The sequence below is a fragment of the Tupaia chinensis genome, unplaced genomic scaffold, assembly GCF_000334495.1.
Source record: "Tupaia chinensis unplaced genomic scaffold, TupChi_1.0 Scaffold149383_1, whole genome shotgun sequence".
Classification (NCBI taxonomy): Eukaryota; Metazoa; Chordata; class Mammalia; order Scandentia; family Tupaiidae; genus Tupaia; species Tupaia belangeri.
In genome coordinates, this window is record NW_006209227.1 from 3316801 (window position 1) to 3334314 (window position 17514).

Sequence of the window (17514 nt, forward strand, 5' to 3'; positions counted from 1 at the left end):
TATATATATATATATATAATACACACACACACACATATACATATTTCTTAAATCAGAGGCCTCAGTAAATGAAAAGTATTCCATGTTCATGGATTGGAAGATGATGTAGTTGAGATTTAATATGATCCCTATAGATTTAATATGACCCCTATCATAATGCCAACTAAATCTGTTTTTTGTTTTTGTTTTTTAATTCAGAGATTGATAAGCTGAGTCTTAAATTCATATGCAAATGCAAGGGTCCTAGAATAGCCAACACAATTATAATTTTTAAAAAAGTTGAAGAGACTCAAATTTTCCAATTTCAAGACTTGGTACACCACTGCAGTAAACAAGATAGTGTGGTTCTGGCATAAGAATAGACATACAGAGTGATGAAATAAAACTGAGAATCTAGGAACAAATCCTCACATTTATGGTCAATTGATTTACAACATAGATGCCAAGATACTTCAGTGAGAAAAGAATAGTTTTCAATAAGAGGTACTTGGACAATTGAATATTCATATGTAAGAGAATGAAATTGAACCCCTTCCTCACACTATACCCAAAAGTCAAATAGAAATGGGTCATAGAACTATATAAGAAAATATGAACTATAAAACTCATAGGAGTTTTCTTCATAGGAGAAAACACAGGGATAAAATTTTATGATCTTGGGTTAGGCAAAGTTTCCTAAGCTAAATCCAAAATCCACAAGAGATGAAAGAAAAATAGATAAATTGGACATTATGAAAATTAAGACCTCTAGGGAAGAAAAATAATACTATCAAGAATGTGAAAAAACAACCCATGAGTGGGAGAAAAATGTTCAAATCATGTATCTGATAAGGGATTTATAGGGTGTACATATATGAGTATGTATATCTTCTCTTTTTTTTTTTGAGTGATTTTTGCTCTAGGGCAAGGTGTTGGACTCGCACATGGCTGACTGTGGTTCGAGTCCTGGACCTGGCAGCTTGGTTTTTCACTTCCCTCTTCTCTCACTCTGTCTCTTTGATCAAATTTAAAAAAATAAATAATAGTAACAAATAAATAATTTAAAAAAAACATGCACAAACACATCAGAGAGACAGAAAGCAAGAAATCACCCTCCCAGGGAGAATGGCCATGCCTCAATCCCTTCTCCTCCATTTTCCTCTTGGGATCTTGGGCACGCATGTACACGTACCTGGCATGAGTTTTAAGCTGCCGGATCCGGGACTGCGGTCAGTTACATGGGATTCCAGCGGTGTAAACTTAAGCTATCTGCTGTTTCCATGATCATATGTTTTAACAACTAATTAATACAAAGATGAATAAGCTGATTAAAACATGGGCAAAGGAGCTAATTAACATTCCCTCAAAGAAGATGCACAAATTGTCAGTAACTAGATGAAAAAAAAGTCCAAGGTTATTACCGTTAAGGACATGCAAATCAAAACCACAGTGAGACACTCATTGGGATGCTTGTCATAAAAATGACAGATAATAACAAGTGTTGACAAGGGTGCGGAGAAATTGGCAACCTCGTATATTGTTGGAGGTGATGTAAAACGGTGCAGCTACTTGGGAAACCAGTTCAGCATTCCTTCAAAATGTTCAATATACAGTTACCATATGACCTAGGAATCCTATTTCTAGTTATATATACCCAGGAGAAATGAAAACACATGTCTACATAAAAACGTGTATTTATAATCATAGCAGTGTTGTTCATAGTAGCCAAAACAGTGGAAACAACTTATTCACCAATGATGAATGGATAAACAAATGTGGCATATTCATGCAATGGAATATTATGCAACCATGAAAAGGAACAAAGTACTAGCATGTGCCAGAACCTGAATATACCTTGAAAACACTATGCTACAGAAAGTCAATGCAGGAGAACACGAGGGTCCATGTAGTGTACAATTCTGTTTACATGAACCATCCAGAAGAGACAAATCCACAGAGACAGAAAGCTGCTAGGTGGTTTCCAGGGGGTGGGCGAAGTGTGGAGTGACTGCAATAAGGCTGCAGTTTGTTTATGAAGTGCTGAGAATGTTCTAAGCCTAGACCATGATGGCGGTTACATGCCTCTGAATATGCCGTTGGACTCGTACACTTTAAATGGTAAGTTTTACAGGTGTCAACCAGGGATTGTGCTTATTCACACATACACCCTTTGTAGTTGAGTATGCAAAATAATGAAAGACTGTATTTTTCAGAAATTGTCTATTATTTATATGCTTTTTTTGGAGAGGTTTTTGCTATAGGGTGTGTGCACTTGCTAGAAAGACAAAGAGAGACAGAGAGATAGAAAGCAAGAAATCATCCCCTGGGGCGGATGGCCATGCCACAATCCTTTCTCCTCCATTCTCCTCTTGGGATCTTGGGCACGCACGCACACGTGCCCGGTGTGAGTTTAAGCCGCTAGGTCCAGGACTCAAACCACATTAGACTACATGGGAGTGACACAGCCATTACGCCAACTGCTGGTCCCAGTTATATGCTATTGATTTGTAGGTATGAGGTCTTATCAGATGTCAACTTAAGGCCATTTAAAAAAAATTGTTTATTCATTCATTTTATTTTTTAAATTTGGCCAGAGAGAGAGAGAGAGACGGAAAGTGAGAAAGCAAGCCACCAGGTCTGGGACTTGAACTGTTGTTGGCCATATGGGAGTATCCAGTGCCTTAACTACCACACCACCTGCTGATCCCCCTTAAGGCCATTTGTAAGAGAGCTGAATATAGACTAGTAAGCAACTGAGTTGATTAAACCAGATTACAACAACTCATCCATCTTAAGCAAGATAAATAAATAAATAAGTAAATAAATACATTTTATTCTGAATTTTACTGGCTCAGATATCTTTCAAAGGCATGATTAGATACAGCAGCATAGGAATGTCATCAGGACCCTCGCTGTCTCTTTACCGTGGGCTGGCATCCTCAGGTAGGGACAAGCTGGCTTCTGGTAGCCTCCAGGCCTAAAACTCCAGTAGACAAAGCCAGCCCTTCCCTGAGTTGTTATCTTTTCTATATACAAATAAGACGACCAATAAACTGAATTGAGAAAAAGATCTCCTTCAAAGGAGCCACAGAGGGTCAGTAGGTGGAGTGCAGATTAAGGATCTGGATCCTGCATGGCTGACCGAGTGGTCCCAGGACCTGGCAGCTGGAAAAACACACCAGGCGTGTGTGCGTCCATGCCCCAGATCCCAAGAGGAGAATGAAGGAGAAGGGATTGTGTCGAGGCCATTCCCCAGGCGATAAGTTCTCATTTTTACTCTCTTTCTCTGTCGAGAGCACACACCTATAGCAAACTAAACAAACAAATGGACAAAAACGAAGAAACAAAAAACCCGAGGTAGCAACACCATGGAAAATATATGGGCAAGTAAATATCGAATGTGTGGAATGTGTGCAAACAACGTGGAGGAACACAAAATTACAAGGGAGAGCGGGGGAAATGAAAAGAAAACCTGAAAAAAACAAAAACAAAAACAGACACAGTCTTGCGTCTTGGGATAGAAAGTCTCACTGCTGTGAAGGTGTCTGCTTTTCTCAAATTAATCTGCACTGCAATTTACTCCCAACCAACTTCCTTAGAGGAGTGTGAGTGTGGAAATTTGACAGTTTTATGGAATTTGACAAGATTATTTCCAAGTTCCTCAAAATGAGAAAATGAAAGAGAATAGCTAAGAACATACTGAAAAAGAGGCACTTCAGGAAGGATTTGTTCTTCCTGAAAAGAAAAAGCTTTAAGTGTACAAAATAAAATAAAATCGGGAACCAGCAGTTAGCGTAATTGGCTATGTCACTGGATTCCCATGCAGTCAACTGCGGTTCGCGTCCCGGACCTGGTGGCTTAGAACTCACACCAGGCGCATGTGTGTGCATGCCCAAGATCCCGAGAGGAGAATGGAGGAGAAGGGATTGCAGCGTGGCCATCCCCCCTGGGGGGTGATTTCTCGCTTTCTGTCTCTATGTCTCTCTCTGTCTGGGGAGTGCACATGCCCTATAGTGAAAAAACCTCTCAAAAATAAAATAAAATAAAACTGTGGAACAATAAGAAGACTATATTGACGAGTGTTTTTTTGATAAACTTCGTATGGCATAAGACTTCATATGTGTGAAAAGAAACTGAGAAAGACAAAGGACAAGAGGGAAACTTTAGGAATACTAAACTGTGCTGTATGATGAAATCACCATGAATAAAGTCAAAAGGAAAAGGAGATCCTGGGGGCCACCGCCCCGAGTGTAGCCCACGGATGATACACCAGTATGGAGGACGTGGTCCAGTCCGCGGTCAATTTTAAATCCTGTTTCTGCTGCATCCTGCTTGCTTCTCATCTCTCAGTACGGTCACAGTGTCTACCTTACAGAGCCGTTCTATGAGGGTTAAACGTGACAGCATATGACTGTCCTCGTGTTGTTTCCAAATATACAAACAAAATTCTTGCAAGTAAAGAGGTAGAAATAAGCCACACACACACACACACACACACACACACACACACACACACACAAAGGAGAAAAGGAGTATAGCTAGAAAGTTAAAGAATTGGATCATGAGAATACGGAAGATGACCAACATCACTAAAAAACACATCAGACTCAGGCCAGCAGGTGGTGTGGTGGTTAAGGTGTTGGACTCCCACATGGCTGACTGTGGTTCAAGTCCTGGACCTGGTGGCTTGCTTTCTCACTTCCGTCTTCTCTTACTCTGTCTCTTTGGTCAAATTAAAAAAATAAATAATAGTAACAAATAAATAATTTTTTTAAAAACCCACACACAAACACATCAGAGCGAGAATGTCCCACCTGTCCTAATACCCTGCGTCAGAGAGTACGTGGGACCGTCAGTGCTCTTAGACTTGTTGGCGGGAGTGCACATAGACCAGCTCAACTTCCACAGGAGGGAAGTTTGGCCCCACTAATAAAATGTAAGCTGTGCCTCCTCTTATACAGCCCTACCCTGTAATGAGCTGAACATTCATGTCTAAAAACACACAGATGATCACTGCCCATCTTTACATCTGAGGGAGTATGTAGTAATTGTTCTGTGACAGCGCCCCCTGGAGGGTGGGAGAAAGGTGGCCTGAGCCTTCCCTGCTCCTGCTTCTCCAGGGCTTTCTGTACCGGGCCTTGGGCTTCACCTTGGCCATGGGCCTGGAGGCCGACAAGGTGGAGGTGCTGCTGCTGGAGCTTTTGTACAAGACGGACTACAGCAACAACTTTGACCGGGAGGTGAGGCCTGCCGCCCCTTCCCACCACCATACCCTCCGGGGACATGTATTCATGTGTGTATGTGTGTGTGTATGTGTGTGAGTAAATGTGTGTGTATGCATGTGTGTGTACATGTGTGTGTGTGTGTGTGTGTGTGTGTGTGTGTGTGTGTTCTCCCTGTGCCCTGCCCTCACTCGGCTGGCTGACCCTCCCTGCAGGGCGTGATTCTGTGTGTCGGCCTGTGTGCCCGGGGCCAGGTGAACACGGTGCTGAACGTGCTCCAGGACTTCGAGGAGCGGATCCAGGAGTCGGAGCAGTCTTGGCAATTCGGTGCTTGGCGGGTAAGGCAGCCTGGCTCCATCCCGGGTCTGCAGGGCCTCAGTGCAGTGCTTGGGGCCTATTAGGCCTCTGCAGGAAACTCCTCCTTGGAGTCTCCGTCACCAAAGAGCTCAGGCCGGAGGCTCCCTGTAGCAGGGCTGTTGCTGTTAGGGCACATGGAGAATCCAGGGAGGGCCTTTCCAGGACCCGGATGCTGTCGAGGGGCCCTGGGCCCTTGGTCTTCTCGGGGGGTTCCTCGGACCAGCAGTGGGGGCCCCAGGCTGCACCCAGGCCCCCAGGATCTGAAGAGGCTGTCCAGGAAGCCCTCAGTGGGTGTTTCCCACGGGTGGGGAGCTCTGCCTCAGTTGGCTGGCAGAGCAGGGTATGGGTATGACCCCACTGCGGTATGGGGAAGGAGAAGCTTGTGGGGAGGCGCATGGCTAGGCCGCGGCAGGACCGGAATTTGGGCCAGATTGCCCATGACCCCATTGTCTGGAGGCCGCCCCGCCAGCCGCAGGGGATGGTCCCCCAGGTGGTCTGGGCCTCCTTTGGTCTTGACCTGGGACGCTCGCCCTGGGGGCTGGTTGTTTGGCCTTCTGCACCAGCTAGGCTGCAATGCCAGGCCTGAGGTAGATTTCCACACGTGGCCTGGCAGCCTGGCAGCCTGTTCCCCACCCAAACTCCAACAGCTCCTCTCACCCGGAGATTGTACAGAAGGCATGAGTGCAGGAGCTGGGGTGGTTCCCACCAGAGCCCCAGCTGTAGGACCTCCTAACCTGCTTCAGGTTCCAGGGGCGTGGTGGTAGAGCGTGCAAACGGCCCCACTGAGTGTCCAGACGGACTCTGCTCAGAATTGATGGTCTCGGCATCTGCCGGCAAGCTGAAGCTTCCTGAGGAGCCCGGGCTATCTCTGCATGCTGCGTGCTGGGTGGGGAGAGGTGTTTCACTACCTGGAAACAGTCTCTTGAAGCACCTTCAGGCGACTCAGTGGTCATGTGAGCCAAGACTGTCCCCCTCGTGGCCTGGACAGCCCTGGCTCCCCCCAGCTGCTCTGCTCTTCTCCCTGGCCTGGCAGAAGGACCACCCCTGGAGGCGGGAGGCTGTGAAGAGCGCCCTCATGGTGATGTACAGCTGTGTGGCCTCATACTGCCACCCCCAGATGCTCTTCACCCACGTGGACAGCACCATCACCTCCAAGGTCATTCACCACTACTCCAGCAGCTGCCAGGTAGCCTGCCCCATGGCTTCCTTGAGCCTGGTGGAGAGTCACCGCCACCCTCATCTGAGTGCCTCCATTCCCCCACCTGGCCCCAGGGGATGGCTGACAGTCCTACCGTGGCCCGAACCTGGGATGTTCTCTTGCTTTGGTGTCAGACAGGGGAGTGCTAGGTGGGCGAGTGCGAGTCCCCTAGAGTACGGGGGAGTCCCATCTCTCCCCAGCCTGTCCCACTCCCTCCACCCTGGCCTCAGGACCACCATCTGACCCAGGCCCTTCCTTAAGGGACAACAAGTGGAGTTGCCTTTAACGAGATGCAGAGGGACTGGCAGCTTCCCTAGGTGGCAAGGCAGAGAAAACAGAAAATAAAGAGAAATTGCTTTTTATTTGTGGTAAGATACAGATAACATAAAATTTACCACGGTAACTTTTTTTTGGAGAGATTTTTGCTATAGGGCGCATGTGCTTGCCAGAGAGACAGAGAGAGACAGAGAAAAAAGAAAGTGAGAAATCACTCCCTGGGGAATGGCCATGCTGCAATCCCTTCCCCTCCATTCTCCTCTTGGGACCCTGCACATGCATGCACACACACCAAGAGTGAGTTTCTTTTTTTCTGTTTTTTAGAGAGAGATTTTTGCTATAGGGTGTGTGCGCTTGCCAGAGAGATGGAGAGAAACAGAAAGACAGAAAGCGAAAATTACCCCCCAGGGGGATGGCCACTCCTCAATCCCTTCTCTTCCATCTTCCTCTCTGGATTTTGGGCACACATACACATGTACCCTGCATGAGGTTTAAGCTACTGGGTCTGGGACCTGAAACACAGTTGACTATGTGGGAGCCCAGTGATGTAACCAGTATGTATCTGCTGGTCCCCCAGTGTGAGTTTCAAGCCACTGGGTCTGGGACTCGAACCATGGTTGGCCATGTAGGAGGCCAGTGCCTCAGCCATCATGCTACCTTCTGACACCCATCATAAACCTTTTTTTTCTTTTTGAGAGGTTTTCGCTATAGGGAGCATGCGCTCGCCTGACAGACAGAGAGAGACATAGAGACAGAAAGCGAGAACTCACCCCCCAGGGGGGATGGTCACGCCACAATCCCTTCTCCTCCATTCTCCTCTCGGGATCTTGGGCACGCATGCACACGCGCCCGGCGTGAGTTTTAAGCCACCAGGTCCGGGACGCGAACTACGGTCGACTTCGTGGGAGTCCAGCGACATAGCCATTACGCTAACTGCTGGTTCCCCCATCATAAACCTTTTAAGTGCACAGTCCTGCAGCCTTGAGTACATTCTGTCAGGTAATCGTCAGTGCCATCCACCACCCGAGCTCTTAGTCTTGCAAAACTGGAACTCTGTGCTTACTAAACGCAGACTCCCCACTCGCTCCTCCCCTGCCCCTGGCAACCCGTTTCCACTCCCTGCTTCTGAACTGGGCTCCTCTAGGGACCTCAGGCAGGGCCGAGGCAGTATTTGTTCTTTCGTGCCTGGCTCATTGCACTCGGCATGACGTCCTCAAGTTCACCCACGCTGCAGGGGCAGGAGTACCTTGATCTCAGTAGCTTACCTCCTCTCTGGGGCCACTCAGGGCCCAGTGCCCAGTCACAGACGGGGCCTGCTGAGCTGCACTGCTGCCCTCAGGCACCGACGTGTGGAGGCCTGGTGGAGGTGGCGTCTCTGGTCAGTGAGGGCGCCATGCCTGTCCAGTGTCCCTGCCATGTGCTGGGTCCTTACCATGTGGCAGATGCTCAACTGCCAATCTGGTTGAAGGACAGAGCAAAACCAGCCATCTCTCAGCACACCCTGGCACTGAAGCCCTTCTTCGGAGCTGAGGAGGGTCCAGGAGCGAGGACCCTTTGGGGCTCACTCACGAGCGTGTGCTCCTTCCTCTCCCTTGTCATGGGTCTCTGCGCAGGACATCTGCCTCAAAATGGCCTTCATGAAGAGTGTCGTGCAGATCACCAAAGCCATCCAAAGCCTCAGGGACCTGGAGGACTTTCAATTTGCCCAGAAGACCACTCTCACTGGCATTATCGTGGTAAGAGCTGTCCAGGGTTTGTTTGTTTAATTGAAGTTTATTCATTTTTTAAAATTCCTATGAGAGAGAGATGAGAGAGAGGGGAGGGGGAGCACCCCAAACAGGGCCCTGACTCTGCAGTTCACCGCCAGCCCCAGCCAGCTGCAGACCAAGGGCCCAGGCATGATTGGCAGACTCAGGGAGGTCCTTGGACTTGAACTGGGTGCCTTCCCATGTGGGATTGCTCTGCAGGGAAGAGCATCGTGTTTTTCTGCTGTGTCACCGCCCGGTCCCTCTGGGTGGTTTGGAGTCTACCTCTCTGACTAGCTCCCTTGTGTCCAGAGGTTTACGGTGAGCCTGGAGCAGCTGAGGGACGAGGGCTGCAGAAGCCTCTGGAGCCCCTCCCTATGTCAGTTCGGCCTTGATTGAAGTATTAGGGTTCTGAGGGTGATAATCCCATAAAGGATTTCATAGACAGGAAAGAGTCTGGAAACTAGGGCAGAAGGCCCCGTGGCCTGGGGCCTTGGTGCCCAGAGGTGGTTGGTTCAGGGCTGCAGTCAGATTTCTCCATGGGAGGGGTAGTGATCTTCTAGGAGCAGACTTACTGGCCAAGGCTGGTGGAGCTAGGGGGACAGCCAATGTCCTTCAACCCCAGACTTTCCTACCCCATGTCACCGCCAGTGTCTTGGCCTTGGAAAAGTGCTAGAAGCAGTCTTTGGGAAAGTAAGATGCGGGCAGGACAGGAGACCCCAAGAAGGAAATGGACATTTACTCAGCTCCCACTCTGGGCCGGGGTCTACACACGTGTGATTGCACAGCGGCCTGACACGGCCCCGTGAAACAGGCCACCGAGCCTTGCTATGCCGAGGAGGGAACAGCCTGGGTCCAGGCAGGAACAGTGTGTGCCCGCAGACATGTGACCAGTGGTGGACCAGAGTGAGAAGGCCAGCCCCGTCCTTCCCCGTGCTGAGCTGCCTCCCCTAAGATGCCGAAGGCCGAGTGGTCTGAGAAGAAGGAAAGTGGTGTGGGGTGTCAGCCCACTTGTGAAGCTTCAGGTCTTCCTGGCACCCACACCGGGGAGTGCTGCTGCTGCTGCCCCTTCACCGTCACTGTCAGCTGGGGCCACCACTCCTCACTGGCCCGGGTGTCTGGGTGGCAGCAGCTCACGGCTTTGCTTGTGCTGGGCAGGCGATCCTCAAGGCGGAGCCCACCGACAGCCTGGTTTCTCCTGTACGGACCATGGCCATGGACGCCCTCTTGCACCTCAGGTGGGCCGGGCCCCTGCCCGCACCCCAGAGGGCCCTGGGGAAGGAGGAGGTCTGAGGCTATCCTTTGGTGCACCCTTGGAGTGCCCTCTCCTGCCTCTGTAGCAGGGGACTCTGATGACAACTTCAGGGGCAGCGGGCCAGCCTGGGAGATGGGGGTCTGCTCCCCAGCTCCTGCTGTAATTCTCAGCAGAGCCTCAAGTTGGGCACTTCTCCGGTTGGGAGGTGAAGGGCAGGTGGGCTGCTCTTCAGTCAGTAAAGGAATGTTCTCAGTGAGAAGTCACTGCAGCAGGGACAGTGACAAGCATCTCTGAGGGCGTCCTTTACGAGGGATCGGGCTCAAACACCAAATCGAGCAGTTTCCTGATTGGGTTAGTCTAAAGGGGTGTGATGCTGGAGGCCCGCCTTCCCTCCTTACAGAGTTGCCAGTGCACTGGCGGGGACCAGGGACAGGGAAGCGGGAAGTGGAAGGGCGAAGCAGGCAGGGAGCTGAGTCACCTTTAGGACGCTTCACTTGTAGGACCAGGTGATTACTTAGGCTCTCAGCAAAGCTACCATTTGCTTTAAGAGGCAACACATTGGCAAATTTAAAATAAATTTCACAAACATCAACTGGGCACACACTCAGCTCGGTGCTGAGTACTGAGGGGACACAGAGGTGCATGAGACCTAGTCCCAGCATCCAGGGACTTGGAGAGATGACAGAACGGGAGTTAGAGCTGACTAGGAGAGTGCATTTACAGGTGACAGTCCCCACCCCCCATAAAAACAAACCTGATAAAAGGGGAGCTTCTCAGAAAATGCAGTTCAGTTTATACAACGGGGCACATCAGAAGCGTCTGGTGCAGAAGCTGGCCTTTGACATTTGTCAGCACTTACGGAGAATGCCTAGATTCGGGGCGAGATTGTGGCCTCCTGGCAGGATGAAGTGTGTGAGCTTTTGGGGAGCAGATAGTGACTCTCAACAGTATGGGAGCTTTTGGGGAGCAGATAGTGACTCTCAACTCCGGAGGCACAATAGGACCAGTGGGACACTTGTAAGAACACTGGTACCCTGCTTCCACCCAGGCCATTAAATAAGGACCCTTGGGGTCGGGACATGGTCCTTGGGAGCCTTTCGAAAGCTTTCCGGTTGATTCTAACATGCACCCAGGTGTGAGAACTACCATGAAGGGGACGGAAGGTGAATGGGCTAGCATGCCCAGTCAGCTAGCTGCTACTCGAGGGCTCAGAATACTGGTGGCAGGGGGCTACCCTGGAGTTTTTGCTTCAGAGGGTCCACAGTCGGGCCATAGAATTCACTAATAGACTTCGAGGTGATGCTACTGCTGCTGGCCTGGGTTTTTGACTTGAAAACTCCTGCTCCAGGTCCAGCCTGGGAGGGAAGATTTCACAGCAGGGTTGGGGAAGGACAGCGGAATGTTTCTGAGCAGGAGATTCACAGGTTCAAAGCAGGAAACAAGAAGTACAGGGGTGGCCTTGGACCCCTGAATCTTCGCACCCAGACACAGTTGCTGTATAGCTGGCAGAGCCACGGCGCCTGGGGAGGGATACATGCCTGAACCCAACTGGAGAAGCTGGCTTCGCCCTTGTACTGTGACCTGCTCCTGTGGCCAGACTGGCAATGGGACGGCAGGAGCGCACCTCCCCAGGGACCACCCCTCTCCTCTGGTCATTGACTCTCTCCCCAGCAAGCTGAAGCCTTTCTACTCTATGGAGGAAAACAGTGAGCTGATGGATATCAGCATTCATGCTGTGATTTCTCTCCAACCCCCTGGGGAGGATAATGAGTCTGTTAAGGTAGGTCTTTCTCAGTCACTTCATTTTCCAGGTGGGGACTTGGAAGTTTATATGAACATGGGCAGTGCAAAGAGTCCATTTCCTGCACCACCCTCGAGTGGTAAGAGGCAGAAAAGTGTAGTGGGCTGTGAGTAAATGTAAGGTAATGCTAGCTGCTGTAACAGGTGAGCTCTGAGGTCTTGGTGGTTTAACAAGATGCAGTTTGTATCTCATTCATGGAAAATTCAATTGTCAGTAGGAGTAGGAGTGGAGCTGCTTCATGTGGTTATCTGGAACCCAGGCCCCACCAGAGGCCCCATTTTCAGTGCATGGCCCTTAAGGTCCCTGTAGATATTGATCTCCATTCTTGATGAGGGGAAGAGAAAGCATAGGGATTTTATCTTCTTCCATTGGCTAGAATGTAGTCAGGTGGTTTCATTTACCTGCAAGGGGTTTTGGGAAATGTAGTTCCTGACAGAGGGGCTGTTTTCCAATTACGCTGTGGGAGAGAGAGAACACATCTCTTGTAGATGGGTAATTCTCTCTGCCTCAAATGCCTGCCCCTAGATGAGGAGTCAGGGAAACTAGGGTCTCGGAGTCTCTTTTTGTAAAATGGATTCCTCTGGAAATGTTATCTTGTGCTTCGCATGACAAGATGAGTGTAAAGAACTCGATCTGGGGAACCAGCAGTTAGCATAATAGCTATGTCGCTGGACTCCCACGTAGTTGACCATGGTTCACGTCCTGGACCCGGTGGCTTAAAACTCACGCCGGGTGCGTGTGCGTGCATGCCCAAGATCCCAGGAGGAGAATGGAGGAGAAAGGAGTGAGGCGTGACCGTCCCCCGGGGGGGGGTGTGATTTCTCACTTTCTGTCTCTATGTCTCTGTCTGTCTGGCGAGCGCACGCGCCCTATAGTGAAAACCTCTCCAAAAATAAATAAATAAATAAGAGAAAGAACTCGGTCTGAGCAGAGGCCAATGGATGACTATCAGATACCTTGCACCTCTCAACCCTGGCATGGAGCGCTGCAGAGAGGGAGGCTGTGTGTGCCCAACTCTGTCTCCTGGTTGCAGACCCTGTACACGAACGCCCTGAGTGCCCTGGAGCAGCTGATGGAGAGCCTCATGCAGAGGCAGCTGGACCCCAAGGGGCTGCAGGAGATGGTGCATGTGAGTTGCCTGGTGGAGGGCAAGGTGCCAGAGATGGCTGCCCACTCCCGGAAAGCAGGCCAAAGTCCAGACTGTGGGAAACAGGGTGTGATTAAAAAATTTTTTTGGAGAGTTTTTTTTTTTGCTGTAGGGCATGTGTGCTCTCACCAGAGAGACAAAGCAAGAAATCATCCCCCAGGGGTGATGGCCACACCACAATCCCTTCTCCTCCATTCTCCTTTAAGGATCTTGGGTGCGCACACACATGCGCCCAACTTGAGTTTAAGCCACCAAGTCTGAGACTTGAACCGCGATCGACTACATGGGAGTCCAGTGACATAGCTGTTATGCCAACAGCTGGTCCCAATTAAAATTGTTTTAGTAATTTTGATAACATTTCAAATTTTCTGAAAAGTTGCAAGAACATTACAGAGATACCATTTATTCAGAATAAAAATATTTAGATTGGAGGAGAAAGGATTGAGGCGTGACCGTCCCCCGGGGGGGGGTGTGATTTCTCACTTTCTGTCTCTATGTCTCTGTCTGTCTGGCGAGCGCACGCGCCCTATAGTGAAAACCTCTCCAAAAATAAATAAATAAATAAGAGAAAGAACTCGGTCTGAGCAGAGGCCAATGGATGACTATCAGATACCTTGCACCTCTCAACCCTGGCATGGAGCGCTGCAGAGAGGGAGGCTGTGTGTGCCCAACTCTGTCTCCTGGTTGCAGACCCTGTACACGAACGCCCTGAGTGCCCTGGAGCAGCTGATGGAGAGCCTCATGCAGAGGCAGCTGGACCCCAAGGGGCTGCAGGAGATGGTGCATGTGAGTTGCCTGGTGGAGGGCAAGGTGCCAGAGATGGCTGCCCACTCCCGGAAAGCAGGCCAAAGTCCAGACTGTGGGAAACAGGGTGTGATTAAAAAATTTTTTTGGAGAGTTTTTTTTTTTGCTGTAGGGCATGTGTGCTCTCCCCAGAGAGACAAAGCAAGAAATCATCCCCCAGGGGTGATGGCCACACCACAATCCCTTCTCCTCCATTCTCCTTTAAGGATCTTGGGTGCGCACACACATGCGCCCAACTTGAGTTTAAGCCACCAAGTCTGAGACTTGAACCGCGATCGACTACATGGGAGTCCAGTGACATAGCTGTTATGCCAACAGCTGGTCCCAATTAAAATTGTTTTAGTAATTTTGATAACATTTCAAATTTTCTGAAAAGTTGCAAGAACATTACAGAGATACCATTTATTCAGAATAAAAATATTTAGATTTTGCCACAGTTTCCTTCTCTTTATTCCTCTTTGTTTCTTTCTTGTTACACACACACACACACACACACACATACCTCTTTTGGATCATGAGAAGTTAATTGCAAACATCAAGAACAAAGATGTTCTCTCATGTAACAACAGTACAATGATCGAAATCAGGAAATTTAGGCTCAGCAGAGGTAGTGTTGCTGGTCTGTGTTGTTACTTGGCATGCTGAGGCCACATGCAAGGCCCAGGTTTGATTCCTGCCTCACCTTAGAAGGTGGGCACAGTGGAGCACACCTGTAGTACCAGAGACTTGGGATGCTTAAGACAGTAGGACAGTGACATAGCAAGACACACACACACACAAAGGGCATGAAATATAATATTGATACGATATAGTGATGTATTCAAGCTATTTATCATATCCGAATTCCTGATTGTCTGAATAATGTCCTTTTGAGCTACTTTCCCACACTGCAAGATCCAATCCAGAGTTTGCATTACGTTTAGTTTTTCTCTTTCTTTATACTTCTTTAATCTGGAGCAGTTCCTCAGTCTGTTTTTCTCTTTTATAACCTTGTCACTTTTGAAGGTACAGTGTAGATTTGCTTTTAAAAGTGGATTGTTTACTTTCTTATTACTGGTCTCTTAGGGGTCTTATATGTGCTGGGTATAATAATATATCAGGTATGTGACTTACACATCAGATATGTGATTTGCAAACATTTCCTCCTTGTCCGTGACTTGCTTTCTCATTAAAAAAGATGTTTTTTGGGCACCTTTTGAAGAGCAGGTTTTGATGCTGATGAAGTCTAATTTGTCTCTCTCTTTCTCTCTTTTTTAAATTGTTTACGCTTTTGGTGTTAAATCTAGTGTTAATTTTCCCTTTGGTTTCTTCATCGACTTACAGGTTATTTAGAAATGTACAAATACTGGGAGAATTTTCCAGAGATCTTTCTGGTTTAGATTTCTAATTTAACTCCATTATTGTCTGAGGCAGACGTTGTATGCTTTTTAAATCTCTTTAAGTTGATCGGGACTTATTTGTTGCTCAGATATAGTCTACCTTGGAAAACATTTCATTTGCACTTGAAAAATATTCTTCTGTTGTTGGATGGAGTGCTTCTAAATGTCAGTTAGGCCAAGGTAGTATTGTTCAAATTTTCTTTTCTTTCTTTCTCTTTCTTTCTTTCTTTTTTTCTTTCTTTCTTTCTTTCTTTCTTTCTTTCTTTCTTTCTTTCTTTCTTTCTTTCTTTCTTTCTTTTCTTTCTTTGGCTAATTTTGCCAAAAGGTGTGTGTACTTGTGCGAGGAGAGAGAAAGAGAGCTAGAAAGAGAGTGAGATAGAAAGCACCCTTCATGGGGAATGGTCATGTACAATCACTTCTCCTCCATTTCCCCTCCTTTTGGGGTCGTGGACATGCATCTGCATGCACCTGGTGTAATTCTCAAGTCTCTGGGTTTGAGACTTGAGCTACAGCCATGTGGGATGGCCCTAGCCAAATTTTTAATATCCTTCCTAATTTTTTCTTTCTTTCTTTCTTTCTTTCTTTCTTTTCTTTCTTTGGCTAATTTTGCCAAAAGGTGTGTGTACTTGTGCGAGGAGAGAGAAAGAGAGCTAGAAAGAGAGTGAGATAGAAAGCACCCTTCATGGGGAATGGTCATGTACAATCACTTCTCCTCCATTTCCCCTCCTTTTGGGGTCGTGGACATGCATCTGCATGCACCTGGTGTAATTCTCAAGTCTCTGGGTTTGAGACTTGAGCTACAGCCATGTGGGATGGCCCTAGCCAAATTTTTAATATCCTTCCTAATTTTATGTCTTTTCGTTCTATCCATTATTAAGAATGAGGTACTAAAATCTCTACTACTGTGGATTTACTTCTCCTTTCAGTTCTACACGTTTTGGCTTCATGTATTATTTAGCTATGTTGTTAGGTATATAAACATTTAGGTTTGTTATATACGCTGATGAATTGGCCCCTTTACCGTGATGACATGACCCTCTTTATCGTTAGTAATATTCTTTGACCTGAAATGAACTTTGATATTAGCAAGGCCCTCAGGGCCCCTGGAGTGCAGGGTGGGCTGTTCTGGTTTTTCATTACAGGCCCACATTTGGAGCCAGGCCAAATACAACAGCCAAGCACCATCCTGATGAGGTTACTGGGGCTGCCTTCCCACTGTCCACAGCCTTATCTCCCTTCATGGGGACCCTGCGGAGAAAACAAGAAGTTTTATAGAACCATATAGAAACATTGAAAGTCAGACTCTTGGGTGAGAAGGACGAGGAAGGCAAAAACTGGCCCTGGGATTTTAATGCCTGCTTCTGTGTTCTGGGATCTATCCATAGCTCCTTGAAAAGTGGATCTTGTCGGAGAAAGAGTGGGAGCGGGAGAAGGCCATGCACCTCTATTTCTGTCTCATGCAGTTCTACGTCCAAAGCATCGGGGTCTGTGTGAGTACCAAAGTGCCCAAGCCCCCAGCCTGCTACGCTGGCACTTTCTGAGGAATTCCCGTCTCTGTTTAGGAGAAGGGGGGACACTTCTGGAATCAAGTTCTGTCCCTGACAAATCCATTGGAAAGAGACTATGATGAACTGGTGTTGGGTTCTGGGTGGGGAAGGGAGGGAGAAGGTTGGACCAAGACTTAGTTAAAAAGGATACACAGGCCCAGATGTGATGGCACACAGGTAGTACCACTGCTGAGGAAGCTGGAAATCTCATGGCTGGTCCAGGTTCAATTCCTGGGCCAACCTTAACATGCCGGGTACAGTTGGGTATGCCTGTGGTCCTAGTTGAGTGAGAGGCTGAGGCAGGAAGTTCATGCCATAGTGAGAACTTATCAGAAATATCCACTGCTAACTCTGATTAGAGATAAGTGAAAAAAAAATCCACGTAAGTATGAATAACTCACTGGTTAGGAAAGTGGATATTTACTGAGAATGAGAAAATAAATCACTACGGAATCATAAAGTTTACACAGCTTGGCAAGTACCAAGAACGGCACGAAATCTCGAAGCGTTTTATTAATTGCCCATCTGGAGCATCTGGCTGGGACCTCTTCTCCTGCACTTGTTGGTTTTTTTATTTATATATTTTTTTATTATTATTTATACATTACATCACTATACATCATTTAGATTGTGGAGAGACTTCACTCAGCATGATACATACCTCGGTCCAGCCCAGTTGAGACCGCCATGCACATCCTCGTCAACAGATATTAGACCTTATCTGTGGCCCACAGTGTCTTACCTCCCCGCCCCTCCCGCCGGATCTCCTACGCTCTCCCCCTCTCACACTTGCTGGCTTTATCC

General features: G+C 48.1%; 1 protein-coding gene across 4 annotated transcripts in view; it reads left to right on the forward strand.

The window, feature by feature from the left end:
• MROH2A (maestro heat like repeat family member 2A) overlaps positions 1-17514 on the forward strand; it is a 72921-nt gene that overhangs the window by 39579 nt on the left and 15828 nt on the right. For all 4 annotated transcript variants that reach the window (XM_006171159.2, XM_006171162.2, XM_006171161.2 and 1 more), the window contains exons 20-27: positions 5100-5219; positions 5417-5539; positions 6592-6744; positions 8646-8768; positions 9936-10015; positions 11704-11812; positions 12867-12962; positions 16549-16653. In XM_006171159.2, the coding sequence (XP_006171221.1) occupies positions 5100-5219; positions 5417-5539; positions 6592-6744; positions 8646-8768; positions 9936-10015; positions 11704-11812; positions 12867-12962; positions 16549-16653 (909 nt within the window). The remainder of the gene's footprint in view (positions 1-5099; positions 5220-5416; positions 5540-6591; positions 6745-8645; positions 8769-9935; positions 10016-11703; positions 11813-12866; positions 12963-16548; positions 16654-17514) is intronic.